The sequence below is a fragment of the Cupressus sempervirens genome, chromosome 11 (genome assembly GCF_028749045.1).
Source record: "Cupressus sempervirens isolate cs-2001-9-10 chromosome 11, ASM2874904v1, whole genome shotgun sequence".
Classification (NCBI taxonomy): Eukaryota; Viridiplantae; Streptophyta; class Pinopsida; order Cupressales; family Cupressaceae; genus Cupressus; species Cupressus sempervirens.
The window spans coordinates 635,934,862-635,961,858 of record NC_143128.1 but is presented as its reverse complement, the minus strand read 5'-3'; the positions used below and the strand labels follow the sequence as shown (position 1 = coordinate 635,961,858).

Genomic DNA, 26,997 nt, shown 5'->3' with positions numbered 1-26,997 from the left:
GGTAGCCCACTTCACCTAAATCTCTCACAAGCCATAGGCCACAATGAGCCCCCATACCAACTCCACCAAATGTGAAAGCTCAGAGGTATATCAAGAGAATAAATGGTCTCCCACAACCAATGTGGGATAAATTCTCAAATGTTATCACTCCTTATGTTGGTCAAAGCAGATAATCATAAGGGCCCACTTCTAAACACCTTCACATGCAAAGGAAACCGTAATTTTGCATTAACTTAGGCCTATCTATCTAAACACAAGCCAAACAACTTAATCATTGCATAAGAGCTGATGCAAAACTTTTAAGGGCTGATTAAATTAACACTTTAATTCACCATTTAAAAAGTCAATAATACAATTAACTTTCCATACAATAGAGAGAGAGAAAATGACTTGTAAATAGAGTTGGCAGATTGGAAATACAGGTTGTGAGAATAAACCAAAGGATAGAGAAAATGCAACCTTCGTTGGCCAAAGAGGAAAATTACAGTCAAGGAATGGTGAAGCACCAAACTACTAAAAACATGGTCTGGGAATAATAAGATTCTTCTCTCAGTTGTGCAACATTAATTAAAATGCTAGCCTAGGGTAGAATACTTATCCTCTAGTCAATAATGAGTGCAAAGATGACAAATATCAAACCGCTTTTAATAAAGATTGACCCTGTAGATACGAATGCCCCCAAAAAAGGGCCTTAGAAGGATGAACAGTGACTATATGCTGACAAAGTGTATTAAAATGGTTGATCTATAAGTTTGGTGTTCGCAAGGCACTTAGCCATCAAGCCAATATGCAATGAATGAAATCTCAAAGCATAATACAAGCCAAGAAATAATATGCACCAACACCAATGCATACTTTGTGGAGACAAATAGGAGAGTTGATTATTGATCCAACCAAGGCATGAGCTAAGAAAATAAAATAGGTCAATAAATAGTCATAAAGGCCAACTCTTTTCAAGTTGCAAGATCACCAAGAGTGTCAATTATCAAGTAGATAAATAGTAATTTTAGGAATCTGATAAATACCCAATGCTAATAGACAAATGGAGCAAGGGAATTATGAACAATGTCAACCCTGACAACACCTCACAATCTACAAAATACTAATGTGCTTGTCCAAGAGAAAATCGAGTCATAGTGACAAAGCATTTGGTTTGTTTGGCATTGACGCCAACAACAAACCACAAGCTAAAAACACATGTACCAAACAATGAGATAAATCTGTGGTCCATGAAATCACCTGCAACCTTAAAATAACAATTGGTGAAAGTTATTAGCAAGGAAGGGGTATTGAAATTGACTACTTTGATATTGAGTTGGGGTTATTCAAGAACAACCTGTAAATGGAATAACCTTTACAATACAGAGAGAAGCAACCCAAAGATGCTACTTCACCAATAATATAATAATGAAATTGAGACATGAGGTACATAAAAACATACAAAGACCTCCTATGAATAACGAAGGTGTCATGAGTGATGATCTATCTACCTACAACCAAAATTAAATGCAGCTAAGTGACTAAAATCCTCTAATGAGATATGACCTTGTTATAAGGAAATCTAGAATGATACCTAGGACTGAGTGAACTTTAGCCATGTGAATAGGATATATCAACATCAACACATCTCAAACCTTATTAAAAGTAGGTTGATGGGAGCTATAGAAGTCATGGATGTTGCAAAACGGATGACTAAGTATACGGTTAGAGTTGGCAAGGTGGAACTTACAATTTTCTCTCTTTGCAACATAAAGGATAATATATGACACATCATTCTAGAACATGTTTCTTCAAAACAATTTAGATGTACCATCTTTATTAGCTTCTTTTTTGAAGTGGATATAAATTATGAATTCACTCTGGCATCTATATACAGGTGGAAAATTTCTGGGCATTTCAATAGTGGGGGAAAGGAAGGAATTATTAATTGGCCTTGCCTCCAAGAATTGAAAAAAAAGCACAAGTAGAGTCATCTTCCTCCGAAGAAGAAGAGCTCACAAAAAAAGTAAACAATGAAGGGTATGAGGAAGTTGAGATAGGAGAAACAACTATACTCCCTTCTGCCCCTACTTAATCAATTGAGTTGTCCAAGAAATCATCCCAGCATATTGATGTTTATTGGGGGATCCTATTGATGTTGTGGAGTAGCCTTCTTTGATCCCCATGCTTGATTTTATGGAGCCTACTTCAACTCTTCTTAACATTCTTCAACCAAAGACAACTTCAACATAGTAGCATGATTATATGGATAGTGTATCTCTTTTACCATCTAAGCCATACAGCCCATCATCTAGTGAGGAGGATGTGCTTTCTATTGAAATCTTGGTGGAACCCTTTCACACTATATAATGGAATGTTTAAGATTTGGAACCTATGACAAGTAACTACATGGAAGTTGAGGTGCTCATTCATCCAGTTTACAAGAAGAGGTTCAATGTAGTTTGTGGAAAGAGAGTGCTATAATGAATTCATTAAGCTTTTTCTTATGGGTGACCTCATGGTAGACTTTGATTCGACAAGAAAATGATTGAGCCAAAATCCATGCTCAACAAAAACTCAATAACTTTAAAATTGCTTAAATTTGTGTAGAAATGTGTTTTGTTTGTAAATGATAAAAATGTATCCCATGAGTACATAAATGAGTGCAAAAGTGTATATTATATTTGACCAATTTGAATACAAATTGAATGGAAAATTGCATGATCATGCAAAGTGTTGAAAGAATAGATAGTTAACATCTACTATGGATTTTTTGACGATTGCCTTTGAAAATCATCACATTAATTCATAAATTACATATTACAAAAATGCAATGCGTTACATCTTCCTCCTTTTGAATCCATTAAAAATTTGGGGAGAGGTTGAGGTTCAAATTTGTTGCAGCTCCTCGGGTTGCATAGGAGGTTGTTCTTATGGTTATAGCTTGACCTTTACCTTGCTAGTAGATGGAATAACTCTCGTACCGCTTTATTGTAATTTGTTAGTATAGTTCCTTTTGGTGCACCAACATCCTCCTTTGCCCACCTCTTAAAATTAAGATTCTCATCTTCAATAATGAATGGTAGCTTCTCATCCTGCCCTGTCCAAATATTATAAGGATCACTATCACCCAAGTTGGTGATTTCTTATTTGTTTCTCACCCTTCTTGTATGAAGCTAAGGATTGTAATGCACAAAGCCAAGGTCATTGAGGCATTTGTGATTTGATTTGTTTCTACTCTTTGTGTGAATGGACTCAAATAAACTACAATGCACTTGTAGCTAGCTGCTATAGAATGTTGGCACAAAATGCAAAGCATTAACCTTTTAAGATTTTGGGTATTTGCACCCAAATGTATCCACCAAATCTACAAAATATAAAATCAAGAAGATAGTAAGAAAACCATATTTATTCTAATTATGAATAGTCGTGACTCGAAAATTCGAAATTTGTAATTTGTACAATGCATGAGAGGTAAAGACTCCAAATTTTGTTACTTGGTGACTGGGTGGTTTTCTCGAATAACTAGTTTTGAAGAAAAGATTTTACCCTTAATAGTTTGATAATTGTGCAATTCTTGAATAATGAGGTCTCTCACCTCAACTGGGGGTGTCATCCTTTAAATGCATGTCATGTGACTCTCCATAACCTCTCCATTAGGATTTGAGAAGCTACTTGATTGGAGAAATCTAGGGTTGAGGAAGTACCTCGTTTCATGTATGGGGTGGTATAGTTGATTGTTCCAAATCTGATTAGTTATCTCCCAAATGGGATCAAATCTAAGGTTGTGCCCCTTGTAATAGTTTTAGATGGACATTTTGGCCCTATCCATTGCCTCATAAATGTACCCTATTTTGTTTTGATTCCCATTTATCATTAAAAGGACTCTTGACACTTGCAATTTACAAATATAGAAAGATTAAGATAACAAATTTATAATGAAATACTAAATTAAAAAAAATAAATATTAAATTTGAATTTAAAATTAAAGTTTTGTGGCTATCATTAGGATCTTTGTGGCTCTTTATGTAAAAATGTTCATTAAAGACTATCCTTCAATCTTATTTCAGTATTATAAGCATTATGCTTGAATTAAAGTTTTGTGGTTATCATTAGGATCTTCGTGGAACTTTATGTAAAAAAGTTCATTAAAGACTATCCATCAATCTTATTTCAGTATTATAAGCATTATGCTTGACTTTCAATCATTTGTTTCAAGAAAGTCAACAAACCAACAATGCTTTGCATTGTTCAAGATTAGGCAAATTGTTGCAAACCTTGTGACAGTCGATCACACCAATTCTTTCCCTTTGTTGTGATCTGTCATTGTGAGATCACAAGGGTGATTGTAAATAATTACTGTTATGCTTCTTGCATCATCCACCATTGGTCTCACCCAATCAAGTTGCCTATTCTCTCATAAAGATGATCAATGTAATGTCCTACGGAAGGTGTCCAAAAGAGTGAGTTGTGTCTTTCTTTGAGCAATCTCCTAGCTGCATTGGTAGATGTGATTTGAAGTTGAGCTACATTCTGTATGCCTACCTCCATGGCAACTTTCTCTAACATTAAACTCAATGTTACTTTATATTTTTCTTTCTTAGAGGTATCTATTGATTTCAGACAATTGCCTCATGATTTGAAGCTTACAAAATGTTGAATTTTATTAGGTTTCCACAATCCATTTTAATACAATGATTTGTTTCTGGATTTGATTGTGTATAATTTTTAGCATCAACGTTTCGGATCACACTCTGTGATCCATCATTAGGATGAGAGAAACAAATCGAATCTAGAAACAAATCATGCCGTTACAAAATGTTGACAATTATGCAGTTCTTGCCCTCTAATGTAAAATAATAATGCAGCCATATTTGTACCATTGCTTCTTTTGTTCTTCCACTGCTAAATTGTCTTCATTAGTTGAATTTGTTAGCAACCTTCCACTTAAGTCTTTCCAAGAGGTGCATTTTAACTTTTTCCTACTATTATCAACGCAATCACCAAATTCTCCCAAGAAGTATTGCTTGCCACATTAAACGGAAGGTTCTTTAAGTACTAAAAATTCGCACAATCCTTGGCTACTTCTTGACGCACCTCTCTATTTCACCCTATACTTTCCAATGATAATTGAGCTTCAAATATGTTCTTGGGCACAAAAGGCTTATGTGGTATGTGTGTAGGCACTAGCATTCTACTTGAAGTAGAGAAAGTAAATGGCATTGTGCTTCTCATGTGTGGATCTAGAAGGGAGTCCACTATGCCTCCACATGATGTATTTGTTTGTACTTGCATTTGAGAACCATGGCCATTCAAATGTGAATGTTTCTATGGCTACCCTTGTGTTGTTTTTTTGAAGTTTCCCTCTTTTGTTAATGCAAAGTGGGCATTCATGTCTCTATTTTATCTCTTCTTTAGTGTTGATACAAGGCTTGGATTGCAATTAGTAATGCTTGAAAGCTGATATTTGAGAATTCATGCCTCCATGATATAGGGTTTGGCGTTTTTGCGAATAACTGTCCCAAGTGTCAGTCCTTGTACAACATATATCCAAGCAATCATTAGACAAGCAGAACGAGTGCTTGTAATTGGCATTGATTGGGTTGAACTTGAGCCCGACCATGACCTAGAAGCCTCTCTATTTGCTATTGTACATAACCTGTTGATGTTTGATAGCTTCAGTCGGATAAACATATATAATTATATATGAGATATAATTTATAGGTATGTGATCATTATATTTGAGATATAAGTTTATTGTTATATGAGAGAAATATATATATATATATATATATATATATATATATATATATATATATATATATATATATATATATATATAACTATGATTAAATTAGTTATTATATTAATCATTTGATTAACGAATAGACATGTTTGTAGGTACATGTCTCTTCACGGCTCACTCTCAATATAAATAAGAGATTGCTGTCATTTGGAAAACACATACCAAAAATCAGGCAGTGCTTAGTACATTTGCAGCGATCCTGAAAATCAACATGGTATCAGAACCAATTGTAAATGTAACAAAGAAAAAATGTACGTAGCATCTAGAAGATAGATCTGTTAAAAGGGCTTAAGATCCTTTTGAGTAAGTGTAATTGACAAACATAAAGCAAAATTCAATGGTCATTGCCATGCCTCTCATGCACACAATGACAACTTAAGATGCAGATTATAATGCGCCTGATTCACATTTGTTTAGGGGTGGGCATTCTCAAGTAGACATTTCAGATCCTTTCCTTATAGGTGCAAATGATGATAATCTCAAAATCAAGCACTCTAATTAACTGAAACAATTAGAGACTCGACAATTGTAATGTCCCTTGTTGGAATAATTAAAATTTTTGTGACAATTACCTTGTGAATTCCACCTTGCGGGATTTCCTTCTTTAGATTATTAAATAACGATAAATGGTAACTTCAAAACATGTAAACTTGCTAAGCTGAATATTAATATTATAAAAGAAGCAAAGTATATGAGTATGAGTTAGTAGTCAAATATATGCCAATTCAGTCTATATAATGGATTAATAGTGGGACCACCTCTGTTATGCTTGATATGGTAACCTGCAAATAAGGCATATATGTTGTGTTGACAGAATAGGTTGACTAGATTGACCAAAGGGGGTGGAGTATCTCAGAATTAGATAAACCCTGGTAATTTTTTTTTTCTATTGTCTTCTATTGCTCTATTTTGTTATATGTATGGTCTGTACTGATGACTGTTTGTGACAGGTTTTCTAAGCTTCTCCTATCAATTGATATACTTTTGATCCTTCCTTGATACAGTCCTTCAATGTATACAATAGATGTGCTGATAATAGCACAGTACAATAATTAAATGTAGTGTTATTCCCTTGCAATATTTTAGACACAACTCCTCAACGATAATGGTATTGTTATATCTAATGTGTTTGGAAACTGTGATGAACGGTAGATGCTTTCCAAACAATGCCTTCTCTGAATTAGTTATGAATATCTCTCTCCATAACTCTTTCCTTCACTAATTGGGGTCTTTCCTTCACGAGAATGTATGCTCCAGATTGCTGACTGTATCGTATTCTTTCCTTCTTGAAAACAATATCTGGATCACGCCCTTTCTTAATGTAATTTTTTGTATCTTCCACCCTTGCTTATATCTATCGATTGCAGATAGGTTGACTTGATTGCTCCTCCCGTCCTCCTCCCTTTTTTTTCCCATCTGCCGTCTCAGTGAGGGTCTTCTTATATCCTTGAAAAATGATAGGTTGCGATCAAAAGTCATGTCCCATATCATGTCTCTTTCAAACGGCCAAGCTTATCTTAGACACAAATATTTACAACCACATGTTGATAGAGGGAGCTTGTCTTAATCAATCACATGCTTCAAATAAGAATCATTGTTTGACCTTAACCATGTCTGAATCCACATAGATCTTATTTGGTCAAGAGTTTGATGGATCACCTGATACTAGTTCTTTGATATATGCCTTTCCATCCATGATAAGCACATGATTATTAACTCACGTGATTGGTGAATATCCCAAAGAGTGAGATAAGATAGTCGATGCTTTAGCCATGAGTTCAGCCTGGTTATTTCAGGGATTGAATAATGTCTATTTACATATATTTGAATATTTATTAATGTATTGTAATATTTTCACATTATTATTTATTTTTATATTTATTTATTAATAATATTATATATATAATATTATAATTAATATATTCTTTTCATATTATTGTAGTCATTTAATTAGTTATAATATATTATTAGTATAATTATATATTATTTAATTATTTAATCTTATTGTCATCGAGTGCTTTCGAATGGTGGGACATCGCACAATGATGATAAATTCTTTATGGAAGTACATCTCCACAGCTTGTACATAATGGCTTCCTTGATTGCGTTTCTGCCTTAATGCTTAATACCAAGACATGATGTAGCTGACATTGCTAATGGTATAATTGAAAAGCAGATTTGGTGTTCTCTAAACTTGGTCTGGAGAAGTCTATTAGCAGACCAATCCTTATGACATGTTAGGTACTATGGTAAGGAATGCCATAGTCCAATCATCATTCGCAACCATGGAAATCCTTTATTTACTAACACAGTGACACCAAACAATGTAGATGAGTTGCCTATTATTGGTTTTTAGATGCCATATCATTGTCACACTGCATAGAGTCATGAGAGAATTGACCCACATATATCCAACAGCCCCTCGTCAAGTATACAATTTGATAATACCACCTTATTAATGAATTCTCAATCCCTTTTTGCAAACATCATTAGACCATTTAGATGATAAATTCTTCCCATAATATGGACACGCTAGGAACACTACAACAACATTGAACTTCGTGATCCAAATTTGGATCAAAGTGGATAGTTCTAAAATAGGGAGTCTTGGATACTCTTTTGAACTTTTACCAATAAGATATTTTGATAATAGAAACCATTTATAGATGGACATCAACATTATCATCTATCGACAGATTTGAAATTCCGATTCTCTTAGGGTGAGATTTGCAAGAGTCTTGCATTATCAAGGTGATAATTCATAGGAAGTAATTCAAAACAAGATGATTGGTTGAAAAGAAACTCAATGCAAGGAAGAAGGTAGGTCACCGATAAATAGATATTAAAAACTATATGTAAGGTGGAGATAATGTAGTCCAAGGTGACCACTTTGCTTATGTGGATTATAATTAGGCTTATCTCGTCAAGGACAATATGTGTACGTTGTCACGCGAACAATAATCCTATCACAAAGCGAGCTGAATGTTGAAGGGAGTAAGACCTAATAAGCATGACTCATTGATTGATAATATAAAACTTTGCTTAATAATCGACACCTGCAATAGTCTACATTAGGGGATGACGTGATCCTTTGACGTGTATCCTACTTGACAAAATTTGGTTGATGGGCATGACTCGACAATAAACGGCGACACCTGCTTGTTAACTCGACCCCTTGTTGCACAGTTTATAGTACCACCACAAGAGGAAAGATGTGCATACGTCAACAATCATTGGCACATTCAATAAATTTGCGAATGAAATTGGCTAGTGTAAAAGATGGAATGACACCTCATATTATCACCGAAGCCACCATGGAAGATATGAGGAGGTGACTATTATAAGAGGATCTTAAGATATGTGTTCGATCCCAATTTACATGATTTGACTTTAAATTATTTATTAAATGCATAAATACGAGCCAACTCTCATTAATATGGGTTATCATTAATAATTTAATTCATTTATATGGATAGATATAAATGTACATATATGGTGATTATATATGTATATAAAGTAATAATGTGTGAAAACTTAGATTAAAGATATGTTTGTGTTCAAAACTGCAAAGTATATATTTAAATTAAATCTTTATCTATATTACATTGAAAAGATCTTATGTTGGGTATTATTGTAGTCTCTTTCGTATTTTTATTTTTAAGTATGTACTATAAGAGCTATTTGCCTTTATCTTTTCGGAGAATGTTCTTGTAGGAAAAAGAGAATTAATAACAGATTTAGAGGGAGTCTAACAAATTCATCTGAAGGAGTAGATAGAGGATATGTTTCAGTCGATCTTTGAAGATCTTGATCATATCAGATTTAGAGGGAGTAATACACTTCATCAAAGGCAACTTTGGTTGAGGAGCTTGGATGATTAATTTTCAGAGGGAGTTCGAAAGCCCTTATTTGTGACTGTATGACCTTAATGGGCCTATCCCTTGTGTACATCATGAGGAAGTGACAACTTCCAAATGATTATTACTTGTATTTGCAGAAGTTATTGAAAGGTGATGATCTTACAATAACTTAATTTTCTATTATGATGGATATATTACGATGTCTATGCAGATCATGATAGATTATACTTTGTATGTGGATGTTTATATTGTACGCATTATGAGAATGAGTGTGCACATACCTTATAAACATTTTGTGTAATAACCCCAACAGGTTATAACTTCTTCAAACACCAAAAATCTTTATACTTCAATTGTTTGACATTTCGTCAAACACTTTGCAAGCAAGCTCAAATACCACTGTAATAGTCCTGCTCAAATCCGACCTTAAAATGCTGATTGAAGGCTCGAGGAATTTTGTCAAACACTTTGCATACAAGGGGTCATATGACTGATATAACTTTTCAAATTGCTGCAATGACTCTTGTTTCGATTTGCATCAAAGAGAATGCTTACAAAAAGACTCCAGATTGTCTAAACAATGACCTAATATGAATGTGCAACTAATTTTGGCAATATTCAATACATATATGTGACTTAAACTACTTGCAAAATGCAGCTACAACAACTAGTAATTATGACAAATACTTTGGATGCAACCTAGGATGGCATTAATGCACTTACAACCAAGTGTCATTAATATAAACACTTAGTATGCAAAATTATGACATTATTTATGCTAAAAAGAGAACTTACAGCCAATTGATATTTTGTCAAACAATTGGAATGCAAACTAATAAGCTGATCATCAACTCTAGGGTTGCAATATAGATAGTCTAAAAATTACAACGCTCTTTCAATTGCAAAATCCTAGCCTTCCTTTGATACCAATAATGCCAAAGGGCAAACAAAGACAAGTACAATGTGAAATAGTGAAGTGCTGAAGCTATAATTTGTACTTAGCTGAAAACCTACATTTCTCAGAAAAATATGCCAAATGAGAAGTGAAGAACTTGATTGTAGATGGTTGTAATAATTTTCTTCAATGCTGCTCCTTCTGCTTTGCTTTTTTCCGATCTGCTTTTTCCACTTGCTTTTTTTGTTTTGCTTTTTCGAACTGCTTTTTCGGATTACTTTTTTCGGAGCTGCTTTTTCGGACTGCTTTATTCGGCCTTTTTTTTTTTTTTGGTTCTGCTTTTTTTGGACTGCTTTAAAATGGCTCCCTGTAATTTCGGACCTGCTAGAAATGACCTCTAATAATTTCGGCCTTGCTAAAAATGCCTCCTAAAATGCTGAAATGTTGAAAATGGCCTTAGGCGCAATGATGCCCTAGTTGAAGTGACTGAAGTATTACCTCCAAATGTGCAACCTTTCAGAAGATATTTCACTTCCTCAATTATGCAAATTTTAAGGGAGTTTTCGTTCCCAAAGATCAACTGACTATCTGAAACCACTTGGCTCCACAATAGACTATGTGACTAAATCACAATTTGATGTCAAGAGAGAAATAAACAACTGGATGATTAGAATGAAGCCCGGGGTGCCTATTTATTCTTTTTTCTCCACTTTCTCCAGAAGCTTCTAGAACATTATTTTATTTTATCTATTAAGTGACTTTATAAAATATTTTATAATTCAAGTCACTTTATTAAATTAATTAAATATAAAGTTACCTTTTAATATTTATTTATTTGATAACTTTATAAATAATTAACTTAATACCACTTATTTATTTAATTAAAATAATTAATTAGTCATCCTCATAAAATATTCATTATTTTGGATAAGCTAATTAATTAAATCAAATTGCCTCCAAAATGGGGACATGACAGTCCGCCCTTCCTGAAATTGCTTTTCCCCAAGCAATGGCTGAACAATAAACCAATCAATCCGCCTGGATCCCAAATGTCGTCATGAACTATACTACTGTCAATTAACACAGGCTCCTGTAATATCCTCTGCAATATAACCAAGAGGAATCCATAATCAAACTGACAATTACAACTCAACCAAACTCCAAAATCACAACTGCCACAGTCAGAAACCCACGAGACACAAACTCTTAGAAAATCAAAACCCAAGTAAAGTGGACAAATCAAACTGCCAACACAGTAAATACCATCAACGCATCCCACTGGCCTATACAGAATGTACAATCCAACTCTACAACAATGGTGAACGCTCCCGAATGAAATTGTACCAAGTGTGGAGAATCCACACACTATACAACTCCTGCAGTCAATACAACTCTGCAGATCACCGGCCACTGTCTCATAACCATAACTCCCATGCACTGCTGATGGTGAAAAGACATCACAAGATAAACAACAAGAAATGGAACCTAAACCAAATTTGCCTGCCATCAACTCCTCAACACAAGGATCAAATGCTAACTGATGTACATACCCTGCAGTATAATGTTGATAAAAAGAACCAACCTCAGTCAACAACTCACTATGAACAAGTGATACAACCCACTGTGACTGATCACCAGCTAAGTTAGGAGATGTCATAGGCAAAGGAGTAGAATCAATAACAACAACCGCTGAAGCATCACTCCCAAACTCCTGCTCTAAGTCATGTATTATCAAGCTGTCAACCACAGAACCTATCGCCATGTCATGCCCATCACAACTCTCATCTCGAGGCGTCAAACCGTCCCATAACTGATGACAAGCACTAGGAAACAAAGTACATCTCCGTATCATCATCTCATCAACATGGTCATCAAAGGTAAATTGATGAGCATACCTCACAGTGTAACGTCGATAGAATGCGCCAATCTCAGTTAGTGGCTCAGGCTGCAATCCAGATGAAACTAACTGCAATTGATCACTAACCAAGCTGGAACTGACTACTACCTCTGAAGACATCACCAAGGGAGTAGTATTACTAGCAGGAACCATGCCAACTGTTGGCTCACAAACATCACACATGATCTTTGATACAACATCTCTAATCTCCGTGCCATCAGTACTAGAGGCCACCACCATGTCAGGCATATCACAACAATCTGCTGCAGCACCCAACTCAACTAAACCTGACTCTAGTGGGAACAAACCCGATATGACAATGTTAGTATCAAGGATGGATGCATCCCCATCTCCACTGTCTTTGACAATCTCGACCATGGACATCCTCGGATCACCAGACACCACAGCTTGTGACTGTACAGAATCTGGTAAAGACTGCAGTCGCTCTAACTCCACGGTCACCTTAGCCAAATGAAACAGTGACTCCTCGAAAGCCAACTGTGTACTCTCAAGAATCTCAAAAGTCACCTCGAGCTACTGAGTAAGCTCACTCACCTCATCTTCCTTGGCCAATAATGCATCGTATGCTGTACTCCCCCACTCCATAAGATAATCTCTGTCGGCTACCAACTGCATATAATTCTGTCTCAGAATCTGAATAGCCTCCCATAAAGAGTGGATCTCTATCAAGGAAAGATAATTGCCTCCCTGCTCATCACTAGTAGGAGAACCCCATCCATAAATTGCTAACAACTGACGAGCAACGTCGAAATGCTGGCAAGCGATAGAAATGTCTCGCTCACTAACTCTCAACTGACTAGACACATGATGGCACTGGCTAGACTGTCTCCTACAAACCTCCTCTGACGCACTATCTAAAGGAGTATCCTCAAAGTTACTGGTCTCTAGAGTATTACCATCCATATCCTACGAATCAATTCCAAAGCTCATATCAACATACGGAGTATCAAAAACTATAGCACTACTGTCCAACTCTTCTGTACCAAAAGAAATTGCCAAGGAAACTATGTCTTCAAAACGGCCCACTGCATCCTCTTGGATGTCATCAATGCCAATAAGATCCTGGGACTCATCTGTACACACTGCCAAATATGAAAGATCATCAACACATTCCAGCAAGAATGGTCGACTGGATATATGAAAAAAGCCCAACACCGGTGTATAAAAACTAATACCAACATCGAACAAGCTGCTAGCACAAGACAAGACAACACCGTGCAATCTGCTAATCAAATCCATGATAGCACCCAAACAATCACTACTACCAAAAAGTGTTAAAGATCTCCAGTCAACTGAATCCCAAACACCAATATAACAATCTCGAGTCCATATCCGTAAACTAGAATCAGCTGGTAACTCAAGCAAACTCCTCACCTGAGTAATATGACCAATACCAACTAACTCCACATACCTGTCTGACATTGTCCCTGTATCCTCGAGATGAAGCTCGTCCACATGTCTCTTAGAATCCTGGAGAGCCAACTGAGTATACATCAAGGAATTTCGAGTATCCTCCAGCTCATGAGAAAATTGGTCGACCTCCTCTTCCTTCTTCTTCAAGGCATCTGAATAGTCTCCGACAAGGCTAAGAAGATGGTCACGATCTGATAGAAGATGTAAATAAATCAACTTCATCGTTCCCATTCCTTCCCTAATCGCCTGTAAGTCAACACAAGAAGAACCCTTTGTGACTCTTTTCTGTCTCTCCTGCAGTTGAATCATCCAAATGTGATTCTCAATCAATTCATGCATCCTGTCATGATGAGATAAAGCCGCGACAATATCCTTGTCCCTTGTCTTCAGCTGGCTTGCCAAACCAAGTGAAGAGCTACTAGCCTCTATCTCATGTGAAGAAACATCCAACTGTGCCTGATACTCATTTTCTGCAAAGTCCTGAATGCTCACTTTTTGATCAACTGTACTATCCTCAAACATGACAATATCCTCAACTGCTGTAACTTCATCCAGCCCAATTGTACTGTAATCACTATCTGTGTCAATCACGCAATCCGGTGTGCTTGTGATATCACCTTATAATGCAACTAGCTCAACCTGCACAACATCTGTAACCCCTTCTACCTGTGAAGATGATGTAGATAAACCATTACCTGAAAATGTGCTAATGTCTCCCTGTATCGAATCCGCATGTCTGTTAAACTCCTCATACAAGTTTTTGCTTGTCATAGGGAAGGTACGATCCTTAGGCCTATCAATCAGGCTCTTTAACCACATACGTGCCATAGGTGACAAATTCCTCTCTTTTTTCCAAACATACCATAAGTCTTTTGCCAAAAGTTTAGAAATTTCATCCTCCTCAAACAGGATTGTGAACATGATAGAGTGCATTGATGCCAATACCCTGTTGGGATGAAACTCGTCCATAATATTCCAAAATGTATTAAACATCTTGCGAGTGTCACCGATACAACCTATTGACAGCATAATGTTTTCAAATCTACACCTTGCAAATACTTCGAGTAATCTTGCCCTTTTTGTGAAATAAGGGTCTCGGATGTTGTCCAACTTTTCGAAGCTTTTTACCATGGTGTGAAGTATCTCTCTCATAATCTGATCGTCATAAGAATCAAGGCCAGCTATTATCCTCATGATTTCACTAATGCAAGAGAGAGCTGCAAGTCTTATTACCTCATCATGATGTCTCAATAATCGGGGCTTAACCAACGAACCAAATGCTAAAGATAAAGCTGTTTGCATAGCATCGGGTCTTGACTGATCAAACTTGCCTAAATAAGTTTCCAACTCCTCCAAAGTTCTTAGAAGGTCCTCTGTTTGCTGAAATGGATAATCTAATTTCTTCTTTACATTGTGCATTCTTTCTTCCAAATCCTTGTCTCCTGTTAAAGCCATACTGATAATTGAATTCAATTTGAAATAACCCAATCAGGCTAGCAGGAAACTACTCTGATACCACTGTAATAACCCCAACAGGTTATAACTTCTTCAAACACCAAAAATCTTTATACTTCAGTTGTTTGACATTTCGTCAAACATTTTGCAAGCAAGCTCTGATACCACTATAATAGTCCTGCTCAAATCCGACCTTAAAATGCTGATTGAAGGCTCGAGGAATTTTGTCAAACACTTTGCATACAAGGGGTCATATGACTGATATAACTTTTCAGATTGCTGCAATGACTCTTGTTTCGATTTGCATCAAAGAGAATGCTTACAAAAAGACTCCAGATTGTCTAAACAAGGACCTAATATAAATGTGCAACTAATTTTGGCAATATTCAATACACATATGTGACTTAAACTACTTGCAAAATGCAGCTATAACAACTAGTAATTATGACAAATACTTTGGATGCAACTTAGGATGGCATTAATGCACTTACAACCAAGTGTCATTAATATAAACATTTAGTATGCAAAATTATAACATTATTTATGCCAAAAAGAGAACTTACAGCCAATTGATATTTTGTCAAACAATTGGAATGCAAACTAATAAGCTGATCATCAACTCTAGGGTTGCAATATAGATAGTCTAAAAATTACAACGCTCTTTCAATTGCAAAATCCTAGCCTTCCTTTGATACCAATAATGCCAAAGGGCAAACAAAGACAAGTACAATGTGAAATAGTGAAGTGCTGAAGCTATAATTTGTACTCAGCTGAAAACCTACATTTCTCAAAAAAATATGCCAAATGAGAAGTGAAGAACTTGATTGTAGATGGTTGTAATAATTTTCTTCTTTCCGTCTGCTTTTTCCACTTGCTTTTTTCGTTTTGCTTCTTCGAACTGCTTTTTTGGATTGCTTTTTTCGGAGCTGTTTTTTCGGACTGCTTTATTCGGCCTGTTTTTTTTTTTCGGTTCTGCTTTTTCGGCCTGCTTTTTTTGGACTGCTTTAAAATGGCTTCTTGTAATTTCGGACCTGCTAGAAATGACCTCCAATAATTTCGGCCCTGCTAAAAATGCCTCTTGAAATGCTGAAATGCTGAAAATGGCCTTAGGCCCAATGATGCCCTAGCTGAAGTGACTAAAGTATCACCTCCAAATGTGCAACCCTTCAGAAGATATTTCACTTCCTCAGTTATGCAAATCCAAGGGAGTTTTCGTTCCCAAAGATCAACTGACTATCTGAAACCACTTGGCTCCACAATAGACTATGTGACTAAATCACAATTTGATGTCAAGAGAGAAATAAACAACTGGATGATTAGAATGAAGCCCGAGGTGCCTATTTATTCTTTTTTCTCCACTTTCTCTAGAAGCTTCTAGAACATTATTTTATTTTATCTATTAAGTGACTTTATAAAATATTTTATAATTCAAGTCACCTTATTAAATTAATTAAATATAAAGTTACCTTTTAATATTTATTTATTTGATAACTTTATAAATAATTAACTTAATACCACTTATTTATTTAATTAAAATAATTAATTAGTCATCCTCATAAAATATTCATTATTTTGGATAAGCTAATTAATTAAATTAATTAAATCAAATTGCCTCCAAAATGGGGACATGACATTTTGAGTACATGGTGAATGTAATGCAAATTGATATTCTAGAGGCCATTACACAGAGTACTTGGTGAATATCATGCAACTTGATGTTCAAGAAGCCATTATTCACAATACTTGGTGAATATCTTTCATTTCGACATTTTGGAGGCCAATACTCATGATATCAAATGTGATATCAAACCTTATTGAGTACATGGTGAATATCATATGTTGATATTCTATAGGCCATTACTTAGAGTATTTGGTGAATATCATATGTTGATATTCTGTAGGCCATTACTCAGAGTATTTGTGAATATCATATGTTGATATTTTGGAGGCCAATACTCGTGTGATTTCAAAATGGTGAATATCATGTGTTAATATTTTGCAAGCCATTATTCAGAGTATTTGGTGAATATTATATGTTAATATTCTAGAGGCCACTACTCATGATATCAAATGTGATATCAAAATGGTGGATATTTTCTAATCAAAGATATCCTTAAAGTTTGTCATTCCTAATATAACCAATGGTGTAATATCTATCTTTGTGTTTATCCTCCCTAGCTAAGAGGGAGTGTTGATGTTTGATAGCTTTAGTCGCATAAACTTATATATAATTATATGAGATATATTTTATATACATGTGTTCATTATATATGAGATGTAAGTTTATTGTTATATATATATATATATATATATATATATATATATATATATTTGTTACTATATTAATCATCTGATTAACAAATAGACATGTCCCATGAAGGGGCATGTCTCTTCATGGCTTATTCTCAATATAAATAAGAGATTGATGTCATTTGGAAAACACATACCAAAAGTTGACGAGTGCTTAGTACATTTGCAATGATCCTAGAAAGTCAACATAACCTATAAGTAAAAAGTGAAAAGATATAAATTACTAAAAATAAGGTAACTTTAGCCTAAAATTAGTTAGATATAAATTACTAAAAGTAAGGTAAATTTAGCCTAAAATTAGTTAGATATAAATTACTAAAAGTAAGGTAAATTTAGCCTAAAATTAGTTAGACTTTAAATTAACATAAATTAGTATAAATTCAATATATAACCTGATTATTTTATTCCCCAAAAAAGGTTGGAAAAAACAAAACTAGTGTATACCAAAAAATAGTGATTCTATTATGGAAATCAGTAAAACTGATTAAAAATATGGCGATTTATCCTATTCTTTGGAAGTAAAATTCAAAATGGTACTTAGTTTGAGGAAGTTATGAATTATTTTTAACCTACATGCTAGATTTAAGTAGCCAAAATGAATAAAATGCTTGTAAACATATTTTTCTTGCTTTTTAAATTCAAATGGCCTTGAAATTTGCCAAAATATCATTTGATTCTCCTCAAAAGGAGACAAGAGTGCTATCTGAGAAGCATGGGTGTCTTAAAACAGCAGAAATCACATATTTGCAGTAAGTATATTGCATTTTAATGATTTTTTTACCCCACACACAGAAAGTTACTCTTTGATGAGTTTTTTTGCTTGGGCTTGCCAAGTTTGTTGTGAGTACTCGACAAAAAATTGGCTAGTGGCTGTTGGAAACCTGGTGAGTTTTTCTGCCAATTACTTATTTTGTATAAAAGTCTAGTGGTTGTTGGAGACCTGGTGAGTTTTTCTGCCAATTACTTATTTTGTATAGAATTCGGCGAGTTCTTGTTGAGTCTGTTAACTATGAGTTGTGCACTGTAGAATTACCAGAGATGAATTATTATTGGATTATAGTCAGGTACCCCCCTTCTTTGGTGGTTTCAATGGGAAAGTTGTGAAAGTATTATGTTGCAAATTGCATTGGCAGTTCAACATACTCTTGGTGTTGAAATTGATGAATCAGCATGCACCTCACAAATTATGGGTGGAACTCAAAGACCAAAGGTTTAGATCTTGAGCCTAGCTATCCCAAATCTTCATCCTACTCTCCCAACAAATAAAACTCATTGGATTGGAGAGAAAGAAGTCAGCCAAAAATGACAGAAATAATTGAGCTGACTTACATCTTACAAATGATAGGGTCAAATCCTAGCTAATGGAAGTAGGCAAAGTTTTCTACCAGAGTCATCAGGAATGCTCAGAGACAGCTTGGGATATCCTCTCCTACGACCCATCTGTGGATCCTTGACCTTTTCCCTGCAGATCGGACCTGCTAGTGGGTGGTGCTATCATGTTTGGCAGCCCCCACTGGATTTGGTTGCTCTGTTTGTTTGATTGGTCTTTTGGCTCTTTGGTTGTTCATTTGTTTCTTCCAGACACCATTTGCTCTTTACCGGGTTGCTGCTTTGCTTCTGGCAGTCCCTTACTACCTTTGTTGGACATAATGAATTTATCTTATCTATTTTTAATACAAGTTCTATTCAGGATGTGAACACTTCCCAAAATCATCTCTCTATCGTTTATAGTTATTTTTTGTAACCAAAATGTTAACTTTCTTTATGATGAAAATGCTGTTGTGTGGAATGTGTGATATGATTGCATATTTAATTTTGAGACCAGAAATATATGTTTTTCTTGTAAATGTTGGAAAAATCTAATCTAGTATTACTCAAAAGCCAATATTCAAGCCTTGTCCATGTTCGAAGTCATGACATATTTTCTTCTAATGATGGATAGGTCTGGTCCACCATATGCATTTTCTCGTTTATAAAAATTGTGTCAGTTTTCTGCAGGATGTTTGGCAAGGCACTCAACTTCTTGCTACAGATGTGGCTGCTGCAACAATCCTACTACGTAGAACCGTAACAGGTGATGAGCTTACTGAAAAGGAAAAGACAATTCTTCAAAGGACACTAACAGATCTTGCTTCAGTTATACCAATTGGAATACTCATGCTTCTTCCAGTAAGTCGAATATAAGTGCTCTTTCTGTTTCTAAATTATTTTTGTAATAACTATTAAGAGGGTAAACCATTGAGGGGACTGCCTTTATGTGCCTCAGTGATATGGCTGAAAATGCACTAGTTTTGGTTATGATTCTTTGCACTTTAAATCTTTGAATTTCTTCTATAGCACTTCTCAAAAGTTGGTCATCTGCCTCCTTTGATTCTCAGTCATAATAATAGATCTGTAATTCTATAGCAGTACCAGACTGTAACAGCATCACGATGAAACATAAACTTTTTATATCCTTGTTCCTTGGTAGCAGATCATCATTAAGGACTCCTGAGTAGGTGTCCTCAATTAGAATAATATTGTAGTTATTTAATGGTCAATAATGTAATATTAGTTTGGTTAGACAGTTTCTAATTTAGTCTTCAGTCATTGACTGTTTTTTAGCACACGTCGTCATTGTAATTGCCTATATATGTGCATTTCATTCTTTGAATAATATGAAGCAAATTCCATAACATGGTAACAAACCACAAATATTATTTATTTTTAAATTTTACAATCGTAAAATTTGCCAAGCAAAACTTTTGGTGAATTTTTTCCTAGGTTTCTCCCTTGGATCTCATGGTTGTGAAATCATACATTCTTAAAGTTCTATAATTTATTTGCTTCAAAGTTTCAAACGCAAAGTTAAAGACTGTTGTTTTTAATAGCTTGAGGACTTGGCTGCATTTTGCCATTTTCCTTTCAATGACATTATTATTTTAAAATCACGGTTCTTTGAGGCATTTTTTCTCTTTTCTTGATGACTGTCTGATTTCATCCCCATCTCTATTCTCTCTGCAAATGGAGTCTGTATTCCTTTGTGTTTGGTGTTTTTTTAAAAGATTTTCTCTTGCATTTAAACCCAAGAATCAGTTCTTTTTGGCATATGTCTATGCACATGGTTTGAAAGGTGTGTTGTATTGAAGATTTCTTCTGCAGATGCGATTTCGTGAATCAATATTTCTATTACTTTCTCAATCTTGGTTTAAGGAGTTCCTGGATCTTCTTTTTCTGCATAGGCATTCAGGTTTTGTTTCGATTTAGGGTTCATGGTATATTTTTGAATTTTCAAAAATCTCAATGTTTTTAGACCTTGAGTTTGTGTGTTGATTCCGAGGTTTTGTAACCACAAACCCAAAATTAAGAGATTTTATTTGTTTGAGCTAGGGTTTCTATGGGTTTGGATGACTGCAGTTTAGGGTATGAAAATGTAGAAATTTTTCTGGGTTTTCGCTGAAACTTGTGTTTCTTGAAATTTGTGCCAGGGTTTTTCTTCCCTAGATTTGCGCCTAAATTTTGAACCTACCTTTGTTGCTTTATGCATTGGAATCCCTGCCTTGGGTTTAAAGCCGCGAAAGGCCTCTTTAGTTTTATCTTGTTTTTTGTGCCTCAAACAATGTAAAGATGGCTTCTTTGACCAACATACTGTTGATAGGTAATTAGAAGTTCAATGTCGTCAACTACAACACTTGGGATTAACCGATGATGACTATTGTTGAATATCGGTGCCTTTGGCAGATTGTTCTGAGCAAGTCTATTTGTTCTACAATGATCATGAAAATTTTGATGAGCATAATTGGGAAGTCATGATGCTCATTAAATTGTTGGTCATTGACAATTGGTTGCCTCAGGTGTGTTCAGGGATGACAACTGCTGAAATATGGTAATATTTGAAGGGGCTACATGAAACGTTTGACAAGAGTTTTGTGTTCTTTTTGGAAAACATGTTTTTCTCGATCATGATGGATAAGAGGATGTCCTTGCAAGAGCATCTCACAAAAATCGAGGACATCCGTGATTAGTTGGACAAAGGAGGAAGAAGACATGGTACTAATCACTCTAAAAAGTCTACTGAAGTGTAATGAGCATTTTATTGAGACAATCAACGTTAGCTCAACTAAAGTTGACTTCAAGTTTCCAGATCTTTGCACCAAACGTTTGCAGTAGGATTGATGCAGACAATAGTTTGACAATAGTGGTAGTGCATCCAGCATAAAGAAGACCTTCACAACACAATAATTCACTTGGAACTAAGGTAAGAATTAACAAAAAAGCATAGCTCATTCCTAGGACAACTCCAAGAAGAACATTTAATGCAATTATTGCCACAAGTCACATGAAAAAAGATTGTTGGCATCGTGTGGCTTCTGAACAGAAGAGGCAAGGAGGGTATCAACAAAAGGCTAATGTAATAGAGCACATTGAGGACATTGAGCAAATAGAGTTTTCCTTCTATGCCTTTATGACCAAACGCGTATTGAATCACTTCCCAATCATCTGCCTGGTACATCAACTGAGGTTCTTCTCGACACTTTACTCATCACTGAGATTGGTTCACTGTCTACACACTATTTACTGATTCAATTATTTGTGGAGGAGAAGAGTACACTGTTGCTAGAAAAGGCACATGCAAATTCAATTTGGAGGGAGGAATTTAATTTTCCTCAATGTATACTACGTTTGATGAATGAAACTTGACCTTTTCTCTATTCGTCAAATTGTGAGATACTTGTCAAATTGTTGATTGGGAGATGCACACTGCAGTTTCTATGGGTATTGAGCATCATGGTCTATATAGACTTATTGACATTGGTGATAGCCAAAACTTCTTCCATCAGCAGTCTTTGGTATCAGCAGTATGGGCATCTTAATATACAATATCTCTCAGCTAGTCTGGAGGATCTGGCTGTTAGCTTCCCTGAGATTCGGACATAGAATCATGGAATTTGCAGAGTTTATTGAACTAGAAAGCAGCATTGTACTCCATTTTTGGACGGTGATACTTGTGAGCTCCCAAGGTATTATATTTGGTTTGTGTTGATGTATGCGGATCAATGAACATTCACTCAATTACTGGTTCCAAGTATTTTGTTATAGTTTGTTGATGATTAGAGTCACAAAATGCAGATGTATTTTCTTAAACAGAATCAGGTATCAATATATCCTTGTATTGTGATTTATCACAATTTCCATTTGTAGTTATCCTTGTGTTTGATTTGTGCATGATCGGTTAGTAGGCTTGTTTAGCGGATAATGCTGAGACAATTTTGTGTGTGTTGTCATCCTATGGGAAATCATATTCATCCGTATTTAATAGTCTTGTAATAGGTATTGAAGTTAAGTCGGGAGCATTAAACTGCCCCATATAAGTTTTATTGTGCTTTATGTGTGAGCAGTGCTGAGATACTTTCTAAAATAGATTACTGTGTATTGATAAATATTTGTGTACATATTTCTCAAGGAAGATTAGACTAGAAAGAGATGAGTATTCTATGATTACACCTTTGAATGTTGATCATGAATTATATATATATATATATATCACTGGGAATAGTGTATCTTTTTAGCATTGATCTCTATGTTTCTCTTCTTTATTATTAGTCTCTCTTGGTTGCAGGACGGATCAAGAAGCAATGGGATGATGAGAGATTACATGCAATGTCATACAAATTGTAGAAATGAACATGGGAATGTTGTTTGTAATCATAGGATCGAATTGGTGATACATATCTTCATTAAAGAGAAAGATCATATATAGATCGTTATTATGATTAGTTTCTTTGAAGAGAAAGAAATGATATTCAGAAGGAGACTATTAAGCTGCAGAAATCAGATTCAGAGGAAGCTTGCATGACAAAGGGAGAATGCCTAATTCTTGGCAAGATTGTGTGGTAGCGTGAGTACTAAAGCTCCCTGTTTGGTCAAATTGGAATCAGCTCTCTTCTTGTGATGATCAAAGCTGTGAGAATGTTGCTCTTGCTGAGAGGGAGTCCCCGTTGAGAGGGAGTCTTAGCCATTCTTATACATGTTAATGAGCTCTTCTTTGTGAAGGAGAACTTTGAGTTGAAATCCCTTGTTCTACCCTTTGTGAGTATGTATGGTGGATACACCCCCTAATGCATTCTTCTCTGGAAAATGTCTGAGGTGAAAGTCCTTGTTCCACCCTTTGCGAGTAGGTATGCTGGATCCACCCTCTTCGAGTAGGCATGGTGCAAATGCATTTTTCTCTAGGAGAAGTTTGAGGTGAAACTTGTCGTTCCACTCTCTGCGAGTAGGTATGGTAGATCTACCCTCTATGAGTAGGCATGGTGGATGTCGTGTGTGATTACATGACTTTAATCTTATGCTTCTATGGTTCACCCTCTAGAAGTAGCTATGGTGAGTAGTGTTAGGTTGAGCTAACAATGTTTTATTTAAAAAAAATTGTAATGAGAAATTTTTATTGGTGTTTTTTATACCAGCTATGTGTGCCCACCATACTGAAGATCACTCTCTTGCTAAGAGGGAGTGTTGAAGATTATCACTGCGATAGAGATCTTTACCTCTGATATTACTAGAGAGGAGATATACAATGATATTTCTGTCATATTCTTTTGTATATTTCTTATAACCAAGTGAATATGATGTGGCATTTAAGATGTGTTAGGTGTCTCATTCAAAAAATCTGACATTTTATTATATGAAGAGACATGTGAGATGCAAAGAGGCATGCATTTGCAAATATGAAGGGACTTGCATTTAGAAAATGAAGAGACTTTCGGTTATGATATGAAGAGTCTCTCAATTCAATATGCATATGATTGCTTTGTGTGATAAGCATTGATTCAGTTGAAAGCATTGTACTTGAACTTTTTTTATTCAATAAAAGAGAGATTTTTTGGTGTGGCTGGGTTTCCCCCTCAAGTTGGAAGGTTTTCCCAAGGTAAATTGTTGTCTCTATGTGTCTTATTGTTCTTCATTTTGTTTATTGTTGTCTATCTTTATTTTTGGGCAAAAAATCAATAGGTGAAGTTGTGGTATTGTTAATCTTGCTATCAAGATTCAAATCCCATTAGGGTGCTGTGAATGCTTAAATTGGGGGATGAGGTTCTTCATAAATGGTCTCACCGGTTCATAGTTCTAAGTCAAAGCTTTCACCCCTCATGCAAAAAAAGTAAAGAACGATATCGACTCAGAAAACCATTTCTTCCTTAGGTAGTAGGACTCAATTGGTGGTGAATGTTGATTGGAAATAATTTCCTAGCTGTCAGATTTCCACAATCCATATGAATGAGACAATTTTTGGATTTGTTTGTGTAAAATTTTACGCAATCAAATCCAGAAATTTTCTTGAACAATAATTTCCCACCTAAACGTTGATTGTGGCACATTTGAAAGCGACTTGATTGCATATATAAATGCCAGTCATATGCTTAGTTTCTAGCTTACAAATGAATATGGTTTGTTCTCACAATGTAATATATGAGAGGTCAAAACCAGCACTGATTAGCGTATCTTACATTAATAGTGCGGCTATACTGGATACAGGTGGAAGTTGAACATAGGGAGGGCTATTGTAAATTTGTAAGCAGTCTGTGATTGACAACATTTCCAGGATTAAACATTGAGAACTCAGAAACAGCTAATTTTTTAGATGGGTTTTATGGTTCATTCTACCTCGATCGTTATCATTGTATAGCCTAGTAGAAATAACTTGTTACGAGTTGTGCTCATACTCCTTTTCAAACATGCTTGGCATTCATTGTACTTAATTTGTTTTGAGGCTTTAAACCTCAGATTACAAAGGACACACCAATGTGATTTTTGTTTGACATTTTTATATACAAGCATATAATTTTCTGGTTCCATTTGCTGTCCTTGTTATTGGTTGGCCTTTCTCTCATGTACACGGGCAGACATATCGACTCGTGCTTGCACATGCGTACACTTATTCCTTTTGTGAATGCTGTAATTTCAATTTTTGTGTCATGAGAAATGTTAGTTGCATAAAGATTCTCTTGTTTGCATGCTAAACATTGGTTCTTTAAGTTTGTACTAATGTATAGAAAAATGCACACTGCTGCTCTCTTTGAACAGGGTCACAGATATCATGATTAATGATGTTGGCATGCTCATATCTTGACTTTGAAAGATGAATATTTTTCATACGATTGAAATGCTCTAAGAATCCCAGCATTCTTAATGCAGGTTACAGCTGTTGGGCATGCAGCTATTCTGGCAGGAATTAAAAAATACTTCCCTTCCATGGTATGCTTGTCTTAATGTTGTTTGAGAAAATATTTTCCTTTTATTTTGTGTAGATCCTGTCCTAATTTGGTAATGAACTAATATTATAACGGCTTTTGGAAAGAAAACCCCTTTACTAGTGCTTGTGATTACGTGCAGATACCATCAGCATATGCGCGCGAGCGACTTGATTTGCTTCGACAGTTGGAGAAAGTGCAAGAAATGGAGGTTAGTGCGTCGAGCCCAGATGAAGGAACTGCAGAGATAGCAAATTCATAGAGAAATGTTGTTTTTGATGAACAACGAGCCTCCATAATTTTGAGTTAAAATAGACCCTCATAATCAATTTAATCAGAGTAAATATAAAACAAAATCTCTGGTGCTAGTGCTCTATCAGAATGTAAGATAATTTTCTGACTTTTGATAAATATGCTAGTGCCATTTTTTATTGTAAACCATTTTTTATTGTAAAATAAATGTAAGGCCAATGAGTCATATTTACATTTTCAAGAACCAGACATATCGTAGATCAATTTCTTTTTCATTTTAAAATCCTCTAATCTTACGAATTTGGAAGAGCACATCTCTAATTATGGCCATCTATTTGGTTCATATATGGACAAAGATACTCTAGGAGGTCTGTTTCAACTTTTTAAAGTATGGTGAGACTTCTTCACAATCACCCTATAATGCTTAGCTACCATTGTATATAGTATATACTAACTTATTTAATGGAAATACCTCTTACCATGCATTGTGAAGTTTTATAAGCCTTGCGGTTTCATTATGAGAACTTGTTTCATGGTTATCAAAACTTCATGCCACGTCTTAGATTATGCTTGTTTACCAATATTTATACCAGTTTGACAACTGTTATGAAATTTCTTTGAAATTATTGCAAAAAAAATAGACATAGTAGACCATTTTAGGGGGTGTCCTCCAATAATCAGGTAATAGCATATGAATTCAGTTGATTTTGGAGAATCCTTTATACCTTTCTTCATCCTAATTATGAGTATCTAGCCCATTAACTATAACTAATCTTCACAATTTATCTAAAAAATTACAATTGACCATGTCACAAGTGCTTGACTTACTTAGAAATATATAATATGCACTAAGAAAATATGGTATTAGGATCAGACCATTAGGA

At 35.2% G+C, this 26,997-nt stretch overlaps 1 protein-coding gene across 7 annotated transcripts in view; it reads left to right on the top strand.

The window, feature by feature from the left end:
* Positions 1–26,598, top strand: part of LOC149531376 (uncharacterized) — a 165,228-nt gene extending 138,630 nt beyond the window's left edge. For 4 of the 7 annotated variants that reach the window (XM_089811524.1, XM_089811522.1, XM_089811523.1 and 1 more), the window contains 3 exons: positions 19,635–19,805; positions 25,806–25,865; positions 26,004–26,598. In XM_089811524.1, coding sequence (XP_089667650.1) covers positions 19,635–19,805; positions 25,806–25,865; positions 26,004–26,123 — 351 coding nt within the window. In that variant the 3' untranslated portion in view covers positions 26,124–26,598. Of the gene's footprint in view, positions 1–19,624; positions 19,806–25,805; positions 25,866–26,003 lie in introns of all 7 variants that reach the window. The other 3 variants (XR_016359172.1, XR_016359173.1, XR_016359171.1) reach the window with 1 other exon arrangement.
* Positions 26,599–26,997: the final 399 nt, after the last annotated feature.